Source organism: Enoplosus armatus, chromosome 20 (genome assembly GCF_043641665.1).
Source record: "Enoplosus armatus isolate fEnoArm2 chromosome 20, fEnoArm2.hap1, whole genome shotgun sequence".
In the NCBI taxonomy this organism is placed as follows: domain Eukaryota; kingdom Metazoa; phylum Chordata; class Actinopteri; order Centrarchiformes; family Enoplosidae; genus Enoplosus; species Enoplosus armatus.
Window position 1 is genome coordinate 7,063,666 of NC_092199.1, and position 25,217 is coordinate 7,088,882.

The 25,217-nt window shown below is 40.7% G+C and overlaps 1 protein-coding gene across 1 annotated transcript; it reads right to left on the reverse strand.

The window, feature by feature from the left end:
* Nucleotides 1–8,910: 8,910 nt before the first annotated feature.
* Nucleotides 8,911–13,179, reverse strand: LOC139303558 (G-protein coupled receptor 26-like). Its single transcript, XM_070927410.1, has 3 exons — nucleotides 12,512–13,179; nucleotides 11,593–11,706; nucleotides 8,911–9,139 (listed from the first exon to the last, which is right to left on the reverse strand). Exons 1-3 carry the CDS (start codon nucleotides 13,177–13,179, stop codon nucleotides 8,911–8,913), a joined length of 1,011 nt encoding a protein of 336 aa, XP_070783511.1.
* Between the last annotated feature and the right edge of the window lie 12,038 nt (nucleotides 13,180–25,217).

A 25,217-nucleotide genomic window follows, 5' to 3' on the forward strand; every position in this document is an offset into this window, starting at 1 on the left:
TCGTGACCTGCAGTTCCACTTGTGCTTTTTGAAATATCCATTTTAATTAGATCTTTATTCGTAAATCTGCACGTTTTAACAAATCAGATAACCTTGTGGGCAGGACGTGCTGTCATCACAGCAGGTGATTACAACAGGTACAGAACGAAGGAGGAAGATACTGCTGGATAATACTCCACTTCTTTTGCCCAACTACCCATGTTTACAGTCAGACAATAGGTCCGTGACCCTGTGTTTGTTCTCGAGTTATGAAACTTGTAAACTGTAACGAAACATAAAAACTACTGAAAATCAAGCTAAACTAAATTGGACATGAAATTCAAAAATAATATAGAAATGACAATTAGGCTAACTGAAAAGAGAAAACTGTTGGGGTAATTTTTGATAAATTATGGGGTAAATATTGGAGTAATTTGGGTGTAATTCCTAAGAAATTTCAAACATGTTACTTGCTAATTATCACCTACTTACCATGATGAGATGTTTTAACCAACACACGTGTACAAGAGTTCATACAGATACATTTACACATATACAGGACATGTACATGTGTAAATAAAGACACTTTTTTCTTTTTTAGCCACTGACCTCTTTCAGGGCCACGGGGGCTGCAGCTCACCCTAGCATATTGGGTGGGTGACACGTTGAATAAGTCATCATTCCTGCACAGTGTTAACTCATATCGACAGGCAAACACTTTCCCTGAAATCCATGGGTAGCTACGAGTTATCAGCCCAGACGTAAACTCCACATAGACAGCACCAGGAATTAAAGTAAATTTATAAATCGATGAATAAAGTCAAAGCATTTGCAGTAGCGAGTGATTTACTTGGATGTTGTTGGTTATTTGTATGATAAATATTAAAATTAACTCTGATTTTACACTCACTCCTGCTTGATTGAAAGTTCCTAATGGAAAATAAACTCCATTTAATCCCCATAACTCAGCTGAATTCACTGTGGTTAATTCTAAGCATCATCTCATTTGATTTGTGCTGTAGTGAGATCGCATCTTGGGAGTGCCGAGGAGGAGAGGCTCTAATTATCTGAGCTCTGCTGGGGCTTTTACAGATCACTGCCTTATTCTGACAATAACACCAGCCTTCCTCCTCTCTGGCCAACATGCAATTAGAGGAAGACCTCAACCTCTCATCTCCTCCTCTAAAGGTTATTGAACAGTGGCTCACACACCTGTCATCATCTCAGAGCACTGGAGAGTGTAAGACACATCGGAGCCTGTTAATATTACAATGCTTTCTGTAGCTCTATACCATATACTACTGATTGCGAATGTGAAACAGAGGAAATGTATATGTAAGTCGTACAGACGGTGGGGTGTTACATATTAAAGGATTTGAAGGTTTTAATCCATTAAATACAAATTGCAAAGCATCCAATTTTTAGATTGTACAGACAGCGACTGGCTTTAGTTCCTTAAAATAAAACTAAAATAAATCTTTATTTCTTGTTGTCACAGTTACTCTTGTGATATGTTTCAGTTATGAAGGCTGTTTACCATCTTAGTTTAGCATAAGTTAGCATGCTAACATTTGCTAAACATGTGGCTAAAAACAACATTAGCTCATGTCGCTAACACATAGCTATATAGGTTTCAGGTATAACAACAACTTTGCATCTTAGTTCAAAGCTTTTCAGAGCCTGAAGTCTCCGACTTTCAAATGCTGCACCAATGTTGACTTGAGTTGCAGGGGGGGCTGGGAGGGTTCGGCATTCAAAACAAAAACAGAGCCAGGTAGGCCGTGGTGAAACAAGACACACATTTACTGAAAAAGGCAGGTTTGACCATTAAACAGTGGTGATGTTTATTAATGATTAGGACTTGTATGACAAGTTGAAGTCCAAACTTGTTCCATATGGCCTGCACACATCCCTGTGGGTTAAGGTGGGTGTGGATCGTGGGGGCATGGGGGTTGTACAGTGTGCAGGGTGTGCAGTGTAGCCGCTGTGGCCTGCAGCTGTGATACCGTGCAGATGTGTGGGAAGACACAGGCACCAGCTGACCTTGCCGGTAGTTGAAAGGCCAATGCTTCTTCAGAAGTCGGTCCAGCCTTTGAAGTGTTGAGTGTGCCGGCCTGGATATCACAGGAGTGAGTCGCCATGCGGCGTTGGTAAACCAGCTCTTAACCTCTCGCCCCTCCGCTGCTCCGGAGACTCTGAGACAGATTAGAGTCTCTGCTGGCTCGATGGACATCAAAGACGACAACCAGATCAGCAAAGAGAGGGGTGGTGGTCGAATTTAATAATTAAATTAATGTAGACTCATTGTACAGTGTTCATTTTTTCTCCCTCGTGAACAAGAGAGAAATATTGAAATGGTTGGTTTACTTGTTTCCAATTGAACTTCAGGGAAATTCCAGTTTCATGCATCCTGGATCTTTGGCCATACTTCCCATTGGCAAAAATAACATTGTACTTATTGTTTATTATAATGAAAGTAATTGCTGAGATCTGGGAATGTGGCGACATCACTAAAACAAAGTCTGATAGAGCAAGAAACATTAGCAGCCAGACGACTGGACAGGTCTTCAACAAACCTCAAGGTTATCTAAACATTTCTGGAGGAGAAAATGAAGGTGATTATTAATTAACTGTTCGTTATTAACCTCCTTCACCGTTTACAGACTTTAAATAAAGTGGTAAAACTAAGATGCAGGCTGTAATAAACCAGAGTAATCTTTTAAAATGTGTGAACCAAGTTAAGGAGATGATCATTCCAATTATAAGCAAGACACTAGTTTTTTAAACAAGTTGATAACTTTGTTAACAGATGAAATATTACTACATTTCCAAATAAAAGTCAAGCCAGGACGCTAATGCTAAATGTCTCGAAATCAACATTTGCTTGCTTTTTTTTTCACTGTTACCTCCTGGCTTCACCACACAGACAATTAGAATGAAAGTAATTTGATAATCATTAACAAAACCCAAACCATACAGCGTGTGAACAGGGCACAGATCAGTTGTGTGTGTAGAGCATGAGGCAGTAAAACTTTGGTGCTGTGTGGGAGGCTGCCTGGAACTCAAGGGGTGACTGCCCGGTGAGACAGCCCTTTTAAACTGTAGCAGCCCCAGCACAGATGTTACAGGTTTAGGTAACAAGCAAACCAACTCCACCCACCAGGCACACGCTGTGGGTGGAGTCATCACACAGCTGGTCCACGCAGGAGCTCTGGATTTAGTAAAATGTGATAGTGCTGCCACATGGGAGGTTTTGTAGGTAATATTTAGACTTATCTACATAGCATATGTTCAGCAAACAATGGTTAAAGTATGATTAGGGTGAGGCAACTAAAGCACTTGGTTAACGTTAGGAAAGATCGTGGTTAATAAAAAGGCAAATGTTAATTGCAGTCTGTGACGGGATGAAAACTCCTGCATGAAAGTCAGACATGCTACACACCCACAACCCACGTACATCACCATGACCTCCAAAGTCGTACTTTTTTCCGTGCCACATAAAGGGTGCACTCCTTCCTGCACTGGCACAGAATGCTGGCACTTGGTGTAAATTGTGCGTTGCAGAAATGTCCCCTGTGGACATAAATCCAAGGCGTACGGGCTGCTTTGGAAGAAGCCTAATCAGGCAGATAAGTAAGAACACCTGTGGGAGTGTAGGGCCTTGAGCTACAATGGCATGGTCTATACTGATGAATATCGATAGCCTACTGATAAAACAAATGATGCTTCTCATGGTTCAATACTTAATTTTCCTTTACAATTTGGAAAACTTGGAGGGAGGGAGATGTCAATCCAAAAAAGCAGTGGTTGTGTTTGGACCTTAGACACATATTGACACTAGTGGACCCTGATATGCACCAAAAACTAACCAGTACAACTTTCCACGAAATTGCATTAAAATATGTTGTTTAGCAATGACACTTTGGAATAGCAGCCACACATACAGTATGTCATAACTGCACTGTGACAATGTGCATCACAGATTTTCTAGTACACACAATCAAACAGAAAGTGACATAAGGGAGAGAAACAAGAGTACAAGTAGAATAATAACCACAGCATGCTTTTTGTTTATTGATATACGAAGCAGATCGTCCTGCTGGATTCTCCATAACAGTTTTCACAAATTCACTGGCATAGCCAAGGTGAAGTTTGTTGGGGTTTTTGGTGAGTTTGAATGAAACACAAAGCAGCATTCATAGTCTTCATTTGAGTCGTTTGTTATATTTGATAGTTTTGTGGTTTGCAGAAGAAAAAAATCCAAAAAACATTTATTCTCTGCTATCAATGGCCTCTTTTCATACCCCCTATTTTTTTTTAGTTTTTTGGAGGTTTTCCATGTACCTGTCAAAAGAAATGTTATTCAACTGCTTTTTTTTACCAATGACAGGATAAATGTGTCATTTTATATTCACACATTTAAACAGAAAATGAATCTTCTCTGCACCACTGTGCTAAATCACTTGAAAGCAAGAGTTTAGTTTTACACAGATTTCAGAGACGAAACAAAAAGATGTCTTTCAGAGCTCTGAAGTTAACCTCCTGGTCTCAAGTCAAAGGGTTACGAAGAGAAAAACAACAAACATTCCTTTGTTTTACGGAGCGAGGTATCCACTTTTCACTTTGAGTTGTGGTTTATTTTGCTCTCTGGGGGGTCAACTGTCCGAGTGGGTTGAGGCCAACCATGATTAAGTCGTGTGTTACGGTCAGTGCCGCCCACCTGAAGATAATCACCGACTCCTGGGGTGTGAATCAGTGTGCAGAATCTCAGCTGAGGCTATCTCAGTCAGCCGCTGATGTTGTTTCATTACCACCTACACTGTGGTGTGAACAGAAAAATCGCTTCCCTCTGGCTCCGACTGATTGCAGGTGGAAACGGTCCGAATTGCTGCGGATACAAAAGTTGAAAATCACATCAGTCTTGTCAAACTTCCTGTTTTGTCTCTTCCTGCCCCACTCTGATTCATTCTTCAAATCCGAAGTGGATGAAAGACGTGATTATGGCACTGATTTATCTCTTGGCCATGGTTGCGATGTAGGTGAGCAGTTTCTATAGCAGCCTTTTCTGAATAGTGAGTTAAGCTATATTTAACGGTGATGTTATTTTTATCGTTTTTCTATATTTACAACTCTGCTATACAGACTGCAAGTATTTTGAGCGACAGGCAACTTATTACTTATTTAATTAAATATCTAAAGGACTAAAGGATATGTCTCTTTAATTTATAACACTTTGTTGGAACATACACAGACTCCATTAGTGATAATAACAGTATGGAATAAAGACTGCTCTGAGACTTTGGAGGAATGCCTCTCGTTCTTCACAAAATCCAAATCATAAACTAACAAACCTGAACTTCATACATCAAACAGCATTTTATGATGAACATAACTACCTCTTCAAACTGTACCCTGTGCTATCTGAACCAAATGGGGACATTTTTACAGGATGCAGAATCTTAACCATACTCAGCTTTGGCCATCAGCATGCACAGCTGCAACCACTGCACACTCTTTTCTCGAATCAGTGGAACAGTGGAATCACTCTTTAATAGAGATTTTATCTGTGGAACTTTCTGTTGCAGAGATGAAGCAGGCAGGCCAGATGATGCTCGAGGCCAGGAAGGAGGCCCTAAACGCAGCTGGAATCATTGTATACATTTTTATTTTTTTATTTTTGTTTTGTTTCCTCAGGTCCCAGATCACGTCTCGTGTAGGAACCAAGACTCGGTCACTAGGACCTGAGAAGACCCACAAAGAAGCTCCAACCCATTTATCTTCCAGAGGGGAAGAAAACGTCTGGAACAAGTTTCAGTTAAATAAATGCTATGGGAACAGAGGCTGGCTTCAAGAGGGTGGGATTTGTGTTTCTGGGGGGTTATTTTAGAGTTTCTCTGCCTCCTATTTGTCAAAAAAATAATATAAAATACTGAGAGTCTGAGAGCAGCAGCTTTCCTGGGGAACTTGCATACCTTTTCTTTTTTTTGGAACAACAGTACAAGACCACTTTGGTAAAGTCTACAGTTTACTTTTAATCATCATGGTCAAAATCTGAAACCGTCATCCTCCTCATTTTCACCAACATTACAAAAACTATCACCAAAACCAAATATTTTCATTTTGTCATCTCAGCGTCATCATCATCATCATCACCGTCATCAACTGTTTGTCATCTCAGCCATCTTTAGCAGCAGCAGCAGCATTGAGCCAGTGGTTTAATAAATTAAGAGGTACATAACAAAACACTTCAGGCAGTCAAGTCAGTCACCATAAGAAAAATGAGGTATATTACACTCAATTCATTGTCAGCTATCAACAACGGTTAAAACTGAATTTGCATGTGAAGCAGCACATTCTGTAACACTCAAACAAATACAGTGTCGTCATAAATTACATGTACGTATATCAAAAGGACACAAAAATACTTTTCACGTTGTCATTTATCTAAATCTGTCAACATATATTGTTTTTTTTCATAGTCATCATTTATGAGAAAAATAACTACTCTACATCAGTGCAAAACATCAGCGAGAAATAACCATGGAAAGCAGAATTAGGGTACAGAAATACAGAGATTCTAGATTATGTGTTAGTGAATGGAAGTGAATAAGGCAATGATTGATCCTACCTGTATTGTTCACCATATGCCATTGTGAATGGAAAAACTCTTAACCACCATATGTTACAGAATTTAAGGCATCGGTTGTCTTCGCAATGCTTCATATGTCCAAGACAACAATTTATCCTCAATCATGAATCCTTAAACACAAAATAAAAGCAAATATGTATTAATAATACATTAATATTTTCTCTGACGTTTCTGCAGCTACTAATATTTGGCTCACTGGGCATCATTGATCATTTTGGCACTGACAGTAGATACAGAGAATCTCTCACTGTTGCTAAATGCTTTGTGTATCTAAATCCATCAAAAAGTCCCAAATTTAACATGAAACATTAAACTGAAAATCAGATGTCCATAAAGTAAACTTTCTGTATTCTGGTGTTGAAGCACCTCTATCTACAGTATGTCAACTCTATAACAAGTGGAGCCCAGTCAAAAGCCCTCTGATACAGAGCTGCCTGACTTCTGATACAGAAAAAAAATGGATATAATAGGTACAACATGTAGTGGGTCGGATAACACTTTGTCAGTCAAGAGGGCTCTTGGGCTTAGGCGTGTCTTCAGAGAAATGCCTGGAAACTACTGTACAGCACAATCAATGGGATTAAATAAATATACAGAATGTGTATTTATTCGGTGTGAGAGTAAAAAGGTGGTGTTGTCCTCCTTCAATATCAAACAGGTCATTTTCTAGTTTTAAATACATAATGGGGTACTCCCAATGCAAAAGATGTCAGTGATGATTTTTTAAAATGGCGTCTTTGGTGATGACTCCCTTCCCCTCCTATCCTTGCTAGTTTAAACCTTCTAAAAATCATTAGAGCCTGAAAATTAATCGTTACATTTTTTTGTTAAAGCCATTTCTTAAGCAAAAATGCCAAACTTTCTGTGGTTCCAGCTTCTGAAATGTCAGGGGCCCAAAAACAAGCAATTAATCTCGACTAGGAGCATGATGATTGCCGTCATTGAGCCTGATGAACATTATAAATAGTATTAGCACGTTCAATAAATTGTGACAAGGTTACCCAAATGAATAGTAGGTGGTGCCTTCATGGTGCTATCAATATATATATCACTGTTACACATCTAATGTCCGTTCAATGTTGAGAAACAGAAAGCTGAGACTCTTTCTTTAGCTTTATCACTGACTTAAGCAAAAAGATTATTTCTGCTTCCAGAGCTGCTTTATTCTAAGGATTGTTTGTATCCTTGCATGGGCGGCTGTCATGGCTATTCAATATCACATAATGTCATTTGTTTACAAGTGATCAATCTGCAAAGTAAAGGAAAATAAAGACATTATATACATCCTATATCCTTTTCCTGTCCATCTGGCCCAAATGTGTGAGAAAGCATGAAGCAGTCTCTTACTCCTCTCTGTGAGTACAAACCCGGGGTAAGTAGTACAGTCAGTCACGCTCCACTTGACTAAACAACCTGAGGGGCACACGTCAGTCATGACAGCAAAGGCAGCCGGTTTGAAGGCCCATTTTACCCATTAAAGTTCTTCTTGGCTGGGTCAGTAAGTCCCTCAAAATGGTGGCAACATGTTTACGCACATGAAACACAATGAAACACATAATCTTGCTTTTTCCTTCATTGGCCCTTACACTACAAGGCAATTTACTACAAAAATAAAAGTACCCTAAAATCTGTTTAATTGGGAGAGTGTTGTAGCCCATTAAGTCTGAAATAACCTGAGCCGAACTCTGCAGCGGCACTGTCTGTTTTTGTCTGTATTGCAATTAGGGGACTTGGTTTTGTGTCAAGTTTTGGTTAGGTTAGGTTTCAGTGCTACATACAGTATGAACGTATCAACTTGACACTTTGCACAGACTAAAACAGACATACAGCCGTTCCCTATCCTTTCTTTTTTAAAGATAATATCAATATATACTACAGTAATGTCAAAACAAACAGATATCCTGCAAATCCTATATCAGACTGAAAGCTACTCTAGTTAAAATAATGAGGCTATGAGAACTGGCCGTTCTTCTTGGGCGAGCACATCTGTCTCTCCAGGTGGAAGTGAAATCTGCCGTTGCTTATTGTCCTCACAACAAGTTCACTGCACTGATCTGCTGTTCTGGGCACTCAGTATGCAAGCACAGTGGTATTCCTGTGCAGGGATTTGCCCTTGTCTCTAGTGGCTTTTTTTTTTGGGCATGTCAGACCAAATTCAAGCAGACGTGGACAGGAACAACCAATATTTGTTCTCTTCTTCATCGACGATAAATCAGCTTCATATTTCCCTGACAGTTGCCAGGTCAACCCTCGGACCGTGTCCCATCAGAGTCCGCTCCCTGTCACTCCGCCGTCGGTATGCTGTTGCCTTGGTTCTCGTGCCTGCGCCCGGACGCGTTCAAGGAGCTACGCTTCAGCAGCCTGTTGACGATGTCAGTGCACGTCTTCTTGTACTGGTGTCGGAGCAGGGAGTACACGAAGGGGTCGCAGGCTGCCTTGCTGTAAGTTAAGCACTTGGAGACAATTCCCCAGTGGGGGTTGATAGGCACCGCTGGAAATAACTCCACGATCCTGCAGGCAAGCATAAAGAGAGGGTGGTGAGAGAGAGGGAGAGAGAGCAGTGGAAAGGCAAGTCAACATGCTGGAAAAGACATGCATGCCCTAAGCTTATTATGCAGAAATAGAAATACATTTGCAAGACATCTTTTTTTTTATAGTTGGGAGCAGGGTGCTTCTCTACTACTGCAATTATGTAAAGAACCAGTGTTTATTTCTGTACAGAGTCGCCTCAGTAAGCACTTATTCTGTCTTAAGTTATTACTTGCAATCACCCACAAGATAAAATGTAGGCAGCTGTCAAGTGAAACTACATGAAGAGTTCCCTTCTTTCTCTCATGAGTGTGGATTAACAGCGTGAGGCTCCTTTTCATCTCATTTCTCATTTGCAGCCAGCAGCATTTCCTGTCAGAAAAAGGCAGAGGCAGATTCACCGGAAGAATAAAACAGACCTGTCGAAGCAGTAATGAGTGTCTGGAAACAAGCCAATTAACTTTGATTGTTATTTAATACAGTATTACACTGAGGGCTGAGCAGAGACCCTTAAAGGACAGAGGACAGTGAGTTCTTCCAGCAGTCTGTGGGGAAAAAAAACTACTCTTCTGAACTTAAAATACTGTATATTTGATATAAAGGGGCACCTAATTAGCTTTACAGTCTTGCCTGTGGTCTGCGTCTCATAAAAGACATAAAATTGGTGCTTTCACGCAATTTTGTCAAGTGTAAAAATGTTTTACCGTACGTGGTGTCATAAGAGGTACAAAAAAAAATAGCTGATCCTCTACTCTTGCACTCTGTATGATTACTCTTTCCACAATCAAGCTCTGTCAGCACATTAACACTGGCCGTACATCGGCCAGTAGCCATCACTGACATTTTCCCTCCACAGCACTGGAGGGAACAGGAGGTTAAGTCAGCTGCCACAGCGCACAGCAGGGCTTTCACTATACACATGATGACCCCGACAACAAGTGAGCATCAGAGAGGCAGTGGAGGAGCTTTTAGCGTAATATATTCAGATTGTAATTAGTAAACTGCCATTTGCAGAATGAGAGCATGTACAGTGCTGCTATAGTCATTCATTACTGACAATTGTCAGTGCTTGAAAAAGTCATTATCAAAGCCTCCAGAGTTTTATATGACAACCAGGTTTCATTTCAAAAACTCCAACTTCTTACAATTTGATATTGTAATTAAAGATGATGATGTTAATGGAGGTGAATGGAATTTCTTTCGAAAAACAACATTTAAAATTTTCAACAGCAAAATCTTTCAACAACTGTGTCCCTGTTTCTCTGGATAATCTCGAGAACAAACAGGAACTATTTCTTCTTTGGAAATAGTCACAATGAAAAGTGTTCAAAGCAAGGCAAGAAGTTAGAAAATAGAATACAATATTTCTATTTGGGAGAACCGACCATTGAAGTCTTACACAACATGTTAACTTCTGTATTTGTTTACTTCAAATTTTGTTTTTGTGTTGTTGTTTTTTATGTAGTCTTAAAATAAAATTTTAGGGTTGTCCGTCTGTCCCATTCTCGTGAAAGCAATATCTCAGGAACGCCTTGAGGGACACAAGGATGAACTGATAAGAGTTTGGTGGTCAGAGGTCACAGGTCAAGGTCACTGTGACTTTGACTTTGAGTAAACAATAACTAGCACAGTACGGGCTTTCCTCCATCTCTTCCATTCCGCCTTTCACTTCCTGCCTCATTTTGAATTTCGAGCGTCATCAGAATCACGTGACTGCAAACAATGTGTTGGAGCGCACCGAGCTGATCGTGATCCTGTGAGTGAGTGAGTGAGTTTCACCTACAGCTCATAGAGAGGCTTCACATCTAACAATGTCGGGAGAAAACAAAACCACACCATTTTGTGTAGCTATACTAAGCAGAATAAGAATAAGAATCCGTCTTTACATAGTAATCAAGTACATGTGTACCTGTTACATCTGCAATAATCCTTCATTAGTCAGTTCAGCAATGTATGTTCACTTGAATCATACATATGTATCATCAATATGGTTCCTTGGCTGAGGCATACAACCTCGGGGCGGTAATTCTAGTTTTATATTCTCATGTCCTTTGACATGATTTTAACAAATAAGACTTCCTTCTCACATGTCCGGACATTTCTTGTGCGTCTCACTCTCTAGGCCTCATGTTACATCGTCTGTTTGTCCAGTGATTGATGCGAGTGGATTCTACCTGACTAGCTGATGCACCCGCCGAACTTGAGGAGAAAAGTGCTAATGCAGCAGCAACAGCAGAGCAGAGGCATATTACTTATCACAAGGTCAGCCAATCTCATCTTCCAACTCTGGCCGGTGTGGAGAGGAAGTAGAGAGGAGGCGGTAGGGGGGCGGGGGAGGGAGGTTTGGGGGATACCAGCAAAACAAAAGGGCTGTATACGCCGCAGTATGTCAGCTTGTGTGCCCCCCCCCCCATGGGTCTCTCTCCAACACTCACCTTGTGATCACATAGGGAGCGAAGCAGAGCATGAAGGTGCCGATGAAGGTGCTGATCTTCCTTGTCGCTCTCTGTCGTCGCCTCTTCTGCTCCTCCAGGCAACGCTGTCGAACACTGGAAACACAGAGACTTCAACTGGTTTATGATCAGTGGGACGCACTCAGGGAAGAGACCGCAAAGTGTCTCTAAACATCTCATAACAGACAGAAAGAAGAGGATGTAGCTCTCTCTTTATTTCTGTTGTGCAGGGGTTAAATACAGAGGGAGCCAGCAGAGGCTGAGCTTCAAGAATTACAATTTCAACACTTTGTGTGTGCATGTGCGACTTTGTGTGTGCATGGCTATGATGTCATAATGACAAGCTCCTTCAAGTAATATTTTATGAAACGGAGGTCACCAGTGTGAGTAACGACAGGCAGGAGTCAGACCACCAGCATGCACCTCATGGACAGTAGCTGTGATCTATGTAACCATCTGTCTCTCTCACACACGTACTATATATTGGTTTTTAGCTATACCGTATGGAGGCAGAGTAAAGCAATCACTCTGGATGACATTTCAATAGAATCAGATGTTGCATCCCCTCTAAATATGAGGACACAAATGTGAGTGGACATTCAAATGTCAGTTCAAAGATGGCAAAGCATCATTAACTGTACTGTTTCGTCAGATACAGAACAGCGTCATTTCAGGCTTTAGCATCATGTGAGAAGGAATGATGGCACCAACTACTTTTCTTCCTTTTTCATCAGAGGGCTGATTTGTACAGTTTGTTCTTTTTTTTCTAAATGCTCTCTTCTAACTGAACAGCCCTATTTGCTTCCCAAATGTGAATGTACATTGCAGATTGTTACAGGTTAGTAAGAGGTGCCTGATGCAGGAGTAATACAAACATGAGTAAAAAGTTAAGGGGGCTCACCTGGGGTGTATATCCACCAGCAGCACCAAAGTTTGCATTGTAATAACGTCGATCCTCTTACAGTGAAACCTTGCCACTTTAAGCACTTTGAGGTATGTGACACACAACACTATAAAAGACAGGAGAAAGGTGAAGGAGTGGAAGAAGACGGTGAAGATAACAAACTGGGTCCGACTGCTTGCCCTCGGGTTGGAGAGGGTGCAGGACGCGTAAAGCCGGTGGTATCCCACCCAGGAGAGGCAGGCGGCCACCGTGGAGAAGGACATGGAGTGTGCCCACGTGTACCCGAGCACAAAAGCCGCGTCTTTATGGCGCATTTTGGAGTGGTACCTCAGGGGGAACACCACCGCGATCCACCTGTCGATGCTCAGAGCTGCCATGCTCAGCATCGAGTTGGTGGACAGGAAGGTCTCCAGGAAGCCCACGATCTGGCAGAAGCCGTCTCCTCCCGGCTGAGACTTGCTGACAAGTCCCACCAAAGTGAGCGGCATGTTGGACACGGTCAGCAACAAGTTGCAGAAGGTGAGGTTGAGGTTGAACAGACCTGGGACCTGCTTGCGGATCTCCGGGTTGTACAGAAAGCAGATCAGCACCAGGACGTTGGACAGCAACGACACTATAATAATCACAACCACCAACACAGAGAGAATTACCTCTGCAGTGTCCATCCTGTGGGCCCCGAAACTCACTTATCCCCACTTTTTGTGTGCATATCCAGTCTTGTTTTGCAGCAGCAAAATGGCATTAATCACCCATAACCGTGTCCATGCATCCCCAGATCTCTCCACCGGTGGAGATCCCCTTTCTCTCTCCACTACATGGTCTCTGTACGCGAGCAAAGATGATCAGGAGGACTCCGGCATGATAAGAAGTATGTTAGGGGATTCGTAGGGACGATCTCCCCCTTTTCCTATAACTACAGGAAACCTGCTCTCGCGCCAAAGCTGCTCTATTCTGGCACTGCGTCTTGCAGTGGGGTTTTGTCGTCCTGTGATGCGCTCTCGAGGCATCACCCCTCCGCACACACTGCACAGTGTGTGGGCTTCTTCATCTCTCCCCCGTCTGCTCTGAGAAACAGGAAAAGACAAAGAACATTGATAAGAGTTAAGTGGGGATTCCTAAATTGCATTGATTCCCCGGAGAGTTTCCTTCCTTCCTTTCACGTAATCCAAACTTGTGCATGCAGAGAAAAAGTGTCTAACAGATTAATAAATAAATAAATGACACATCCGGCGTGTGTAAAACGCTTTTGATTGTATTCTTTTTTTGACTTGGAACTATAATTTATAATGAATTTCATACACATTAAATGACATCATTGTCTGATGTATTCAAGGTGTATTTTTAAGTCTATAAGTCTAGTTTAGATTTCTCTTTAAGGGAGACCTGGCTAAGAAGGCAGCAGTGCCATGACAATGAATAATATACAGACATTCATATAAAACTGTCACATACTGCACAAAAGAGCGCAATATCCTGTTAAGAAGCACACATTTGAATTTTCAAAATAAAAATCATCAAAAAAAGAATAAAAAAAACAGGTTGATGCAGAAGCAATTGTCAAGTGATTCTTTTTTAATATCGTTTATTCATTTTGGAATTAAACAGATTGATAAAAGATAAATGACATCATAAGGTGGTCATGTTCTGGTTTCATTGCTTTGAACCATCATTGCATTCCAGCAGCATCTCTTCCCTTCATGCCTCACTCAAATATCTTTACTGATTAAGTCTGCTTCATCAGATTGATGAGGAGCAACATCTTCCCTTCCCCTGGAAGCCGGATGACGCCCCCACACTCTGCTGCCCCTCTGGACTTGAATGTGGAGAATTCTTCCTCTGAAGCGTGGGACTCATCGGAGTGTGCTGCGGCACGTGAGCCACTGAAGGCGCTGGAGCAGGGTGAGGTGGTGGTTGTGGTTGCAATAAGGGGAGGGGGGGGGGGGGGGGGGGGGGGGTCAGAGTGAGAGTGTGTGAGTGGGTGGAAAGAGTTATTGTTACTGCAACACGCACATGCACTGTATTTGACTGTGGAGATGTGATGTGATGCAGGCCGCCGTGTTCTCTTCCTCCTCTCCTTGGTGGCAAAAGATGAACAGGGGGGAAAAAAGGGGAGGTTTTTCCTTGTGAGGCTCATTAAAATGCCATCTTGTAATGCTGTCTGTGGAGTATATGGGCTGATGTTTGTTCTTGATGCAAAGAGAAAGCGGCTGCAGGGGAAGGACAGACAACCCTGCCAGCTGCTTCTGGGTGTTATTAAGCTGAAATGCAGCTCCATCTTGGCCCCCGATTAAGGCTTTTGGCTATGATGGATGCATTCCCAGCGTTATACTTTCGCATGTGATGGGGCAATCAGCCTTTGGAGAAAGGCACACTCGAGCGCTGTCATGCAACTGCTTGTGCAGCTCTCTCCTGTCAGTTCAGAGGCCTTATCAGCACAGAGCCACCAGTTGATCTCAGGCACAAGTGCAGCTTTTTTGTAGGCATCATGTTAATTATTCTTTTCATAATTAAATGCCAACTCCACAGACAGTAATGTCGGTGAAACAAGTCTTTCTAAAAATACAGCTTCGAGGGGACTGAGTGATGTGGATGGTGGTTTTAATGTGCACGGGTGAGAGGATTGTACTTGAGATGGATTTTGTTGTTCTAGCTTGAAAATTTCCTTTAAAAAAGCAAAGATTTTTTGCTATAGATGTATCAGTCAGAACGAAGCTACACAAACATCCACATTAAGCGCCATGCTACATTAGACAGACGTGCATGGAAATAGCTTTTGATAAATATGGATGCTGTTATTCAGAAAGACAAAATGTCCTCTTTCATTGCACCTGAAAGAGGCTTTATTTGAGGAGAGCATTATGTCTATGCAGATCCATGTTAATGATGACTGATTCAAGGTGGACACATGGGCTTTGACGCCTCCTGGCCTCAGGTAATATCAACTTGAATGAATACAGCACAGCAGCTCCTTTGTCTGACGTTGGTAGAGTACCTCTCACAGACTAATCATGCCAGACAGAGACACAATAAACACAGAAAACATTAACGACTCTTGCATATTTTCATGAAGTAAACATTCATGAAGTCAATCCAGGTAAAAGCCATTATTATCATTTAGGATTTGATTTTCACCAGTGTGGTTAATTCCAAGTGAAAGATTCTTAACATTGTCATTATTGATCATCTTCTTAACTGTGTAAAGATGGATTTTATATCACCTAAAATCAGATTTTTTTGTGTTTACTGTGTATGAGACAAGTCAAGACATCTCAAGTCTGCAGATCTGCACTTTGAAGATAATACCTCTTGTCAGAAGGTTTATCAAGTGCAGGACTTGACTGTGAGAGACGGTGGGATGAGAGAGAGAGAGAGCCTGCAGCACTCCTGCTATGACAGTGTGGATTTGAATTCTCTGCCAGTTTCAATTCCACACTTGACTTCCCTCAGACTGGCAGGCTGGCGTCAATTTTAAACCTAGATGTATGCTTTAGCGTCTATGTTTTCCTGACTCACCTTTTGAATATAGACTTGTCACTTATATTTTGAACATATATCAATTGGTGATACATTATTTCTATGCTGAGTTGAGATTAACTTACTTTATAAAAGGTTTGGGGAATTCGGTAAATGTGACAATTGGAAAACTTGTAAAACTCTTGAGACTATACGTGTTATGTAACTACGAGCTGACTGGTAGCCCAGCTGTCTTATGGCTCATGAAGGTCTCATAGGTGAAGACAGTTAGGAGACTCACTCAGACAAGAGGTTTCATACAAAAAGAGTGAAATGCCAACCTGCAAGTGAAAGCAAAGGAAAGGTGTTGACACTGCTAATGATATTGCTGAGATGCTGGCTTCCTGTTACCCCTGGCTTAGTCATCACCACTGCAACCGGTCTGATACTGAACAGAGTTTGATATGACAGCTTGCACATATGTTAAAAAAATATAAAGGGCCAAGGGCTCATGTCCAAAGCTGCTGGATCATTTTGTGAAGCTGGTATTTGGTAAAAACAAATTCCAACGCTTTTATTGATAACTTATTGTAAAAATGTCGAGCTTGTATTTATGGTTTGTACACTTTGTTTACATTAAAGCAAATGTTCAACATTTTTGAGAAACACTTTTTGTTTTCATGCTGAGAGTTAGATTCAAAGATTGATACCACTCTCATGTCTGTTCGCTAAATCTAAAGCTACCACCAGTAGCTGGCTAACTATGGCTTTTCTCATGTCCAGCATAAGTGTAAGACCTCGCCTAGAAAACCAAAGTGTTGGACACATAGAAATGTAGATCATAGAAGAAAAGTCAGGGGATCACCAAAGTCACCGGGCTTCGTCCTCTGGGGACCACGATTGTGTATACAAAATGTGTGCCAATTCATCTAGATGATGAGATTTGACCTGCTAGTACTAGAAATAGATAAAGAAATACATAATAATAAATAGATAACTAATACAAATAAAAAATGATTCGTCCTCTGGGCACCATTAATGACTGTATGAATTTCTTGGCAATCCATCCAATAGTTGTTGAGATATTTCACTAAAAACCAAAAATGTCCCAGTGACCAGTGGTGGAAAGTAACCTTTACTCAACTACTTACGTACAATTTTTAGGTAGGATTTCTACTTTATGTCACCTTAAATTAAATGTTTATTGTAATGCATTGTTGATGATCCAGAATTACTTAAAACTAGCTTCACCTCAACCAGCTACAACATTAAAATGCTGCTTATGTTAATGCATCAGAAACATAAATCCAAAAATGTAATAACATAACACTGAGTGCTGTATATGAACGTTAGAAAAGCCTCCCCGATAAGAGGCTTTTGTCCATGTCCTCCATCTGTATGCCTGGCTGCGCAGTGCACCACCAAAAAACCCTGAACAATCGGAGGCCCCTGTCTTTTCACATTAGCTGTGGTGAGTTCGAGGAAACCCAGCACCGAGGCCCGAGCTCGCCATCAGCAATTTACAATCACAACACTGTTAATACAGGCACTGGGCGATGGAGTACAAGCTTATTTTCATTATGGATCCAGGAGGGTTTTGGCAGAGTAAGGACATGCTCAAGGCTGTAAATAATACACAGGTACAAAACCAAAGGTTTTTAGTATGACATGGTGTCACGGTTTTACAGAAGGTGCTGACAAATTGCTTTTGGCGTCCTTGTTAATATCTGGACTATAAAACGCTGAGCTGCGATTATTATCTGTAGCAAGACAGTTTTCTGCAAATATTTGTTGCTCAGCCTCTGTAGGATGGAGTCAGATTTATGGTATATAATAAAGCGTTGAACCTTACAGAAGAGACGCTGGAGTGAGCTGTATTTTTGGCTAATGTTGACAGAAGAGAAAGGGCCACTGAGTTTGATACCAGTGGGATTTTTGCCACATTACAAAATAAAAGACAGATGTTTGTTTGCACATTCACCCTTGAATGTGTCCATTCAGGTCATATAAGCTACTCAAATATGAGGCTGTCTGTCTTTCATCGGTTTATTTCACAGATGAGTTCACAGTGTCATTACAGAGTCATTTCTTTGAAGCCTGCGCTACATCAAACAGCGAAAGCAAACAATTTGCAATGTATTGATCTGTATTAGCAATTCTCCAGCAAACTACCAAGTGTCTGACAAGCTGTGAAGCTGCAGAGTTTTTGGATTCGGTAACGTTCAGATAAACATACAGCAGAGGATTTCATTTTGTCTTATGTTTCCAGAGCACAAGCTTTCAATGTATTGAAATGCTTGTAATGTATTTTTTCTAATGCAGATGACTTGAGGTTGATTAGATTTCTCCTCCACACTGGAGTGTGAATGAAAATCTTTCTTCCTGACATCAGTTGTTTGTGATTCAAACTCATGAAAGGGAAAGCAATCCTGTTTTCTAATAGACCTGTTGTGTCTACTGTCTGAGATTGAGTGATCAGTGTCAGCCAACACAATCCAAAACTACGGTAGAAGTCAAAGAGCAAACCTGACAAATACTCAGTGCGGTCTGAGTGTCATCAAGATATAAAGCCTGGAGCAACTGACTAAAAATCATTGAACTTTGACCTTTATTTGATCCAAATAAAATCCCACACATCCCTCAAACATTTCAGCACATTTCTCTTGTTTCTATGTCACTTCATTATGTCGTGAGAGAGTATAAATCATTTTTGACTATGATGGCTTGTAGCAGTTGTTTATTCAATTTGTGGCCAACAGCAAAGTGACTCGTCAAAGACTAGATCAGCAAAAATACGTGATGGTTGGAACTCCCCCCTTTGAAGAGCGAAATTATTTTTGTGGCCCAGGAAATTTAATCAATATTTGTCAATGCTCACTGTTATACACCCTAAAGCTAGAAACCTACAAACTATAACTGAAACCTGCTTCATAGACAGTAAAGGCAGGCATCCAAAAAAAAAATCCATAAAATGTTGTATTGCTGTGACAGGACAAGGCCCTTCAGGAATCGTTCCCTTGGGTAGAGCACCTCAGTGAGCAGTGAGAGCACACCAGGAGAAGTTAGTTAGTGAACAAGTTAATTATACAAAAAACAATGCTCTTTGGTTCTCTATTAGCTTTCTTGTCGAGAGCTACATGAGAAGATTGATACCACTCTCATGTTTGTGTGTTAAATATGGACCTACAGTCAGGGGGTGGTTAGCCTAGCTTAGCATAAAGACTAGAAGCAGGGGGAAGCAGCTAGTCTTGCTCTGTAAATTAAAAAATGTGCCTACCAACACCTCTAAAGCTCAGTAATTAGCGCATTGTGCCTTGATGGTTAATTTGTACACAAACAGAAATATAAAAACAACATTGTCTCACAATTAGTGAGCTTTAGAGGTGCTGGAAAGGCAGATTTTTGAGCTCTGAACAGAGCCAAGCTAGCTGTTTCCCCCTGCTTCCAGTCTTTATGCTAAGTTAAACTAAGCTAATCGCCTCTTGGCTCTGGTTCTGTATTTATAAAAGTGGTATTGATCTTCTCATTTAAAACAAATTTTTAAAAAAGACAGCAATTAAGAATATTTCCTAAAATGTTCCTTTACAACATGTGTCCTATGCAGGTACACATCAGTCTAAGATAGTGTTGAATTTGCCTTCAAGCACACACACCTTCAATGTACATCTTTATCATCATCATTCTCAGTAGTAACAGTTTTATGTTGAAAGGCAGGATACACCATGTATTACCATTTACCACGCATTAGTGCACTAAGGAAAATGTGATTTTCTGGGATGCATACCTTTGGGCATTGGTGCATTGTGGGAATGCATCGCTGTACAGTATGTCACTGAGAGGATAAATCAAGGCGCAGGAGCATCTAGGAATAAAAGCCACGTGCACCAAGGAGCCAAGGGCACTTGTCTTGTCTCAATTGAGAATTGCTCCTCTGGATCTTTGTATGGCTGCTCCGCCCCCACCTACATGTAAATGTGGCCCATGTGGCCATTTTCAGTTAAACAAGAGCTGTTGCCATCCATCCTTGATAATCATCTGAGCTCAACAACCTGCAGTGTGTCTGTGTTTTATACTAGTCCTGCCTTCTCATTCCCTGGTTTGTGTTGAGAAGTCAATTTTCTCATTCACTGATCTAATTCACTACAAGGATTAATTTGCTTCCCTAATTTGATTTCACAGTAATTTAATAAATCCCCAAAAAATTTCATCAGCGTTCCATTCACCTTTGAGAGAAACCTTAATTAGAAACGCTAATGCATAATTATTCTTTTATTTCCGGCTTAGCATAGCCAGCATGAATAGAAAGCAACAAGGGGATGACAGCAGATTCGGCTTCAGAAAATTAATTTCATATCTGCGTGATTACATGAATATGAAAGTGTAATTTGTTTTTTCCCCAGTTTGCATGGAGCCGCCTTATCTGGCTTGCTGGAGACTGCAATTAACCTCTGGTGTCCACTCCACAGCATGCAGTTCTCACACAGTGATGTAACTATCTATGGATCATTAAGGTAACAGTTTCCTTTAGGGATACATGTGAGGCTCCGCAGATGGAAACCTGATCAGATCCTTTAAAGATAAACTCTATTAAGTCTCTGAAGGAATGTGATGGAGTCTGTTATTGTTCCACAAACATATCAAACAATATGACTTATAATTACCTTGATTATATGTCATATTATATATAGAAACCTGCTTTACAGCTCAGCAACCACTGTTGGCCAGACTGAAAAGCTGAATCTGTGACTCTCCTGTTTGCTCAGGTGTTTGGCTTATAAAAGAGATATTCTTGGAAGTTCATTGTCATGATGACACAAGCTCAGTCATTAAATCATGCACTACTGCCATCTAGTGAAAGACTGTAGTATCACAAACAGACTCAAAGCCTCTGTTGAACTGTTACCAATGAGCTACGACTGCAGCAAAATTTAACCAGTGGTTCCTCCTTGTGGCAAAGCAAGGTCAGTGCTGTTTTTATCAACTTAACCATTTTCCTGCTATTTATAGTCCACGTCTTGTTGAGTGGCATTTGTAAATTGCATGTCCTGCTTGTCATAGATATATGAATAATTGGACACCTTTGGAAGTATAAGCAAGAGGTGACCTACAGATTGGGCTTTCAGCCAAAGAGGCTGTTTGACAAGCTGAAATATGATCACCAAGTTTTCTTTTTCTAATTCTACAAGACATAACAAGGTGCCGTATCAGTTTCCGTCCAAATATTTGGGCTTGCACAAAGACACTGGTTCTTTTGTAAAATAAAACGGCTGCGTCTGCTGAAAAGTGATTTAAAAGAGAACAATATTCCTGATTTTATGGACAAAATTAATGGAAAGTAAAAGTGAGCCCGCTGTTGGAACCTATTTAAATGTCACAGGTCAGAGTAAAGGGCCCAAGACAAAACTCCACTTAATCTCTGCAGTGTTTTGGGAGCCGTTGTCCTGCTTCTGCAGCTGGGATGAAGCCACTTCACTCCTTGTTGAGATTAATAGCAGGCACACACGGGGGCCATTAATGTTGAAAAGCCACTGCCCCACCTCTTCCCCAGTGCTACCCTGGGAGCCACAACCTCCATAATGGCACCTCTCTCTGAATTAATGGTGCTCACCGGCTGTATGAAAAAAAACATGATTTTAATTATAGTCCTTGGTGATACCAGAGAGGAAAAGTGAAATAGGGCAGCAGGGAAACCTTTTGTGCCTCCAGAGGCAGCACAGCCGAGCTAATTCAGGCTTTCATTGGACCCCACTCTAGAGAGTAAGGGTTGTACTACTGGTGAATTAAAGTAGGGACTTATCAAACACAGTGTGTAAATTTGAGTTGTCCCCCTAAAGTCTTACTTTTTTAGCCAACATAAGATACGGACTGTCATCAAACTCAAGTTCTAAAAACTGTAAATCTGGGAGAAAATAATGGAGTTTTCAGTTTTTTACTGAAAGGGTTTCTTTATACAGGTGTAATAGAGTAAAACCTTTGCTCTGAAGCAGTGATGAACAATTTATTGATCCAAGATTTGTTCCTTTGTCAGCTTAGACCTGGACTTTACAGTGCAACTTTGAAACAGAAACTTGAAATGAAACTTGTATCCTCTATAAAAATTCATTTTTTGTCTTCAAGCAGCAGCATAATTAAACAACAAGGGGTTCATAATTGAAAAAGTCCAGACTTTTTTGTATTTGCTTCTGAGGCAACATTAGTTTGCTTTACTTTTTTGCACTTCCACTGCTTTGTAGCCATTTGTCAGACTATACTGACGGTAGACTGCTGCTGTATAGGCCCCACTCCAGGCTCAGGATGTCCGTCTGCCAGTTCTGTAACAGTATCCAAGCAGAGATGGACGGGTGGAGTCAGCAACTACAGTAAACGTCCATAATCAGCTGTCAGCAGCCAGCAGAGGATCTCTTAAACTTCTAAGTAGTAACCAAAAGATCCCAGGATACCAATACACAGACAATCATTAAGGTAATGTTTCAAAGTGCAAAGAGAACATTTTTATAACTGGTTTTGAGCTTAATATGGCAGTTGTTATATGAGTTAACCTGAGACAAATCAGCTCGTATATTTCTCATCCATGCACAGGAATATGTCTAGATAGACAAACATTTTACATCGTTAAACAGGATTTTAGGGGGTTCCTCTTCAGCATTAACTATTAACAAGATTTTCAAATTAATGCACATGTATTAAGGTACTCGTGCTGCTGCTGCTGCTGCTGCGTAAATAGGACATTCAGTGCCTATTGAGTCCTGCAGAGGGCAGGGGAGACAGCCGGTCCATTGAACATCCCTTTCACCTGAAACCCAAGAAGCACCTCTTAAAGAGAGTCACTTGCAATCAGAAAGCCTCCATTTAATTACAACACACAGGAAATTACCGAGTGAATGGGTCAGGCGCTGATAAGAGGCTGAGCCCCGGGGATGACAGCTCCTGAAACCCGAGGAGACCCAATCTCAAAGGCGACTTATCACAAAGGCCAAGTCTGGAAGCCTGACAATCTGATTGTACTGTCATCCAGATTCATAATTAATATATTTATCAAATTAATCGCTGAAAAGAGCCCTGGCCTCCTGAACAGTAGGCAGATTCATTTGCCACTGGCTCGGCTTACCGCTAATAACAGTGTTGTCAGTGAAATAAGCCCGGAGTGGGCCGATGCCCCAGACCTCATGACAGACAAATTGCTCATCTGTGTGGAGATGATATGGGGAATTTAGAGAGTGAAAGAAAGAAAAAATGTCATTGTTTGGTGACAACCACAATTGCACCCTTGTTTCAGATTGTGAGTACCAAGTTGGAGGAACATGAAAGGGGCATTTTCTGTTTGGGCAGAGCTGAAAATACCTGTTGTTATACCTCTGGTTTTACAAATCACTCATCAAAGGGGCTGTCTCTGTCGCTGCCACATGTTGTTCAAGTGAAGAAGAATGTTCACAGCGTTTCACCACCTAAATGAAAATGAAACAGCACTATATAACTCTCAGCTGTTGGTTAACTAGAAAACACATTTATCTTCACCAAGGCTGCAAAATTTACAAAATCTGTATACACAGTGATCAACAATCATGGGACAAGTGGTGGAAGAAGTCCTCAGATTTAGTCCAACTACCAACCTAGGGGTCGGGCCCCTCTAAAGGGTCACTAGATAGATCTGAGGGGGTTGTGAGATGATCAGTGGGGGAGGAAAGAAGAAAAAAACTTCTGCTGCATAAATCAGTATTCATTTTTTTCACTTTTGTGAAATATTGGATAATTTTACCTCTTTGGGCCTCAAACTGTTGGTGGACCTGCTAACAACTCACAGACATCTGAAACATGACATGAGGCTCCAACTTCATCTACATCTTTTCTGTAAGGGGTCACAAGCCTAAAAGATTGGGACCTTAATCTTAAAAGTAACTAGTAACTATAACTGCCAGGTAAATGTAATGCATATTCTAAAATGTAGTGGAGTAGAAGTACATGGTAGCATAAAATGGAAATACTCAAGTAAACTCAAATCAAGACTTAAATGTGCTATCAAAGTTACTTTACACCACTGCATGTGCCAGATGTTTTTCATTCATGTAAATGTAGTAGCTCGTGATGAAATAGTGAAAAAGTTCACTTAAAAATGTGAGGAAATTCTCTAAGAATCCCCTGCTCTTCGAGCCTAAATTTTCAATAAATGTCAATTAGGTCTGGTAGTGTGTTTTTGAGTTATCATTCTAACTAATGGACAAACAAACAAACAAACAAACACAAATGACTGAAAACATGATCTCCTCAGCGAACTGATAACTAGCTGATTCAAGAATCTCTTTCAAACTGATCTCAGATTATAAAACATATTAATTTGATGTTTTGTGGGTTTTTTGGAACAGGAACATTTCCTGCAACAACATACAACATCTGAGCTGTACCCTGCTCGGTGCACAAAAGTTTCAACTTGGTCTTACTGTAACTTTCTTCACAGCTTTTTGTTCTTCTCCTCTATAGGTTGAAATAAAATACAGATTTCACAGTTCTGTCCATATCTGTATATAAAAAAGCCCAAATAATCTCCCTCTTACTGTGTTGTTATTGTTGTTGAGAACAGAGTGGCCTTTAATAGAGTCGTACTTCTCTCTATCAAAGACTTCATGTCACCTCTTATTCAATAGGAGTTAATTACAAATCAGACACATATGGTTCAATTTAGAGCATTAATGAGAATCTTGAAAAGCTGCTGGGTGAGAGTGAAGGGGGCCCCTTTTGTCTCCTGGATTCCCATCTGGGCCCCTGAAAAGCATGAAAAGGACAATAATCATTGGTCATCAACCCAGGTCATCCCTAACTGATTGTGGAGCTATAATTACATGATAAATGTCTGTATTAAACATACTTCCCGATCTCCCCGAAGACGAGGATCGTGGACAGAGACACGCTTTTATTTCTTATTTACCTGCTTCCTGTAGAGCCTAGATTGCATATTGAACATATTGATTATATTATATTATTAAATATGATCTCTCTTTAACATTATTATTATTTCATTACCATATATGTTATTCATCTACTGTACTCTATTTATTTTAAACTGTGCCATACACAAACGTCTCCAGTTTTGAGGCTTTGTAATTGTCTTGTTTTATAGCAGCCTGTGAATGGCAACACTAGGCGTCTTCTGTGTTAGTTAAAAAGGAGTTATATAAAATTGTATTAACAAAATTGCTATTGTACATTCACATCATTGTGGAAATATTTAAAATACATACAATATTTGTTTGACATT

What these genes read in the sequence shown, in the direction of transcription:
- LOC139303558 (XM_070927410.1), bottom strand. Translation starts at nt 13,179, where the DNA reads ATGGACACTGCAGAGGTAATTCTCTCTGTGTTGGTGGTTGTGATTATT. An exon ending in CTGGTGGATATACACCCCAG is followed by an intron (nt 11,707 to 12,511) that starts GTGAGCCCCCTT and finishes CTGTGTTTCCAG; the next exon opens with TGTTCGACAGCGTTGCCTGG. An exon ending in GCTCCCTATGTGATCACAAG is followed by an intron (nt 9,140 to 11,592) that starts GTGAGTGTTGGA and finishes GCTTGCCTGCAG; the next exon opens with GATCGTGGAGTTATTTCCAG.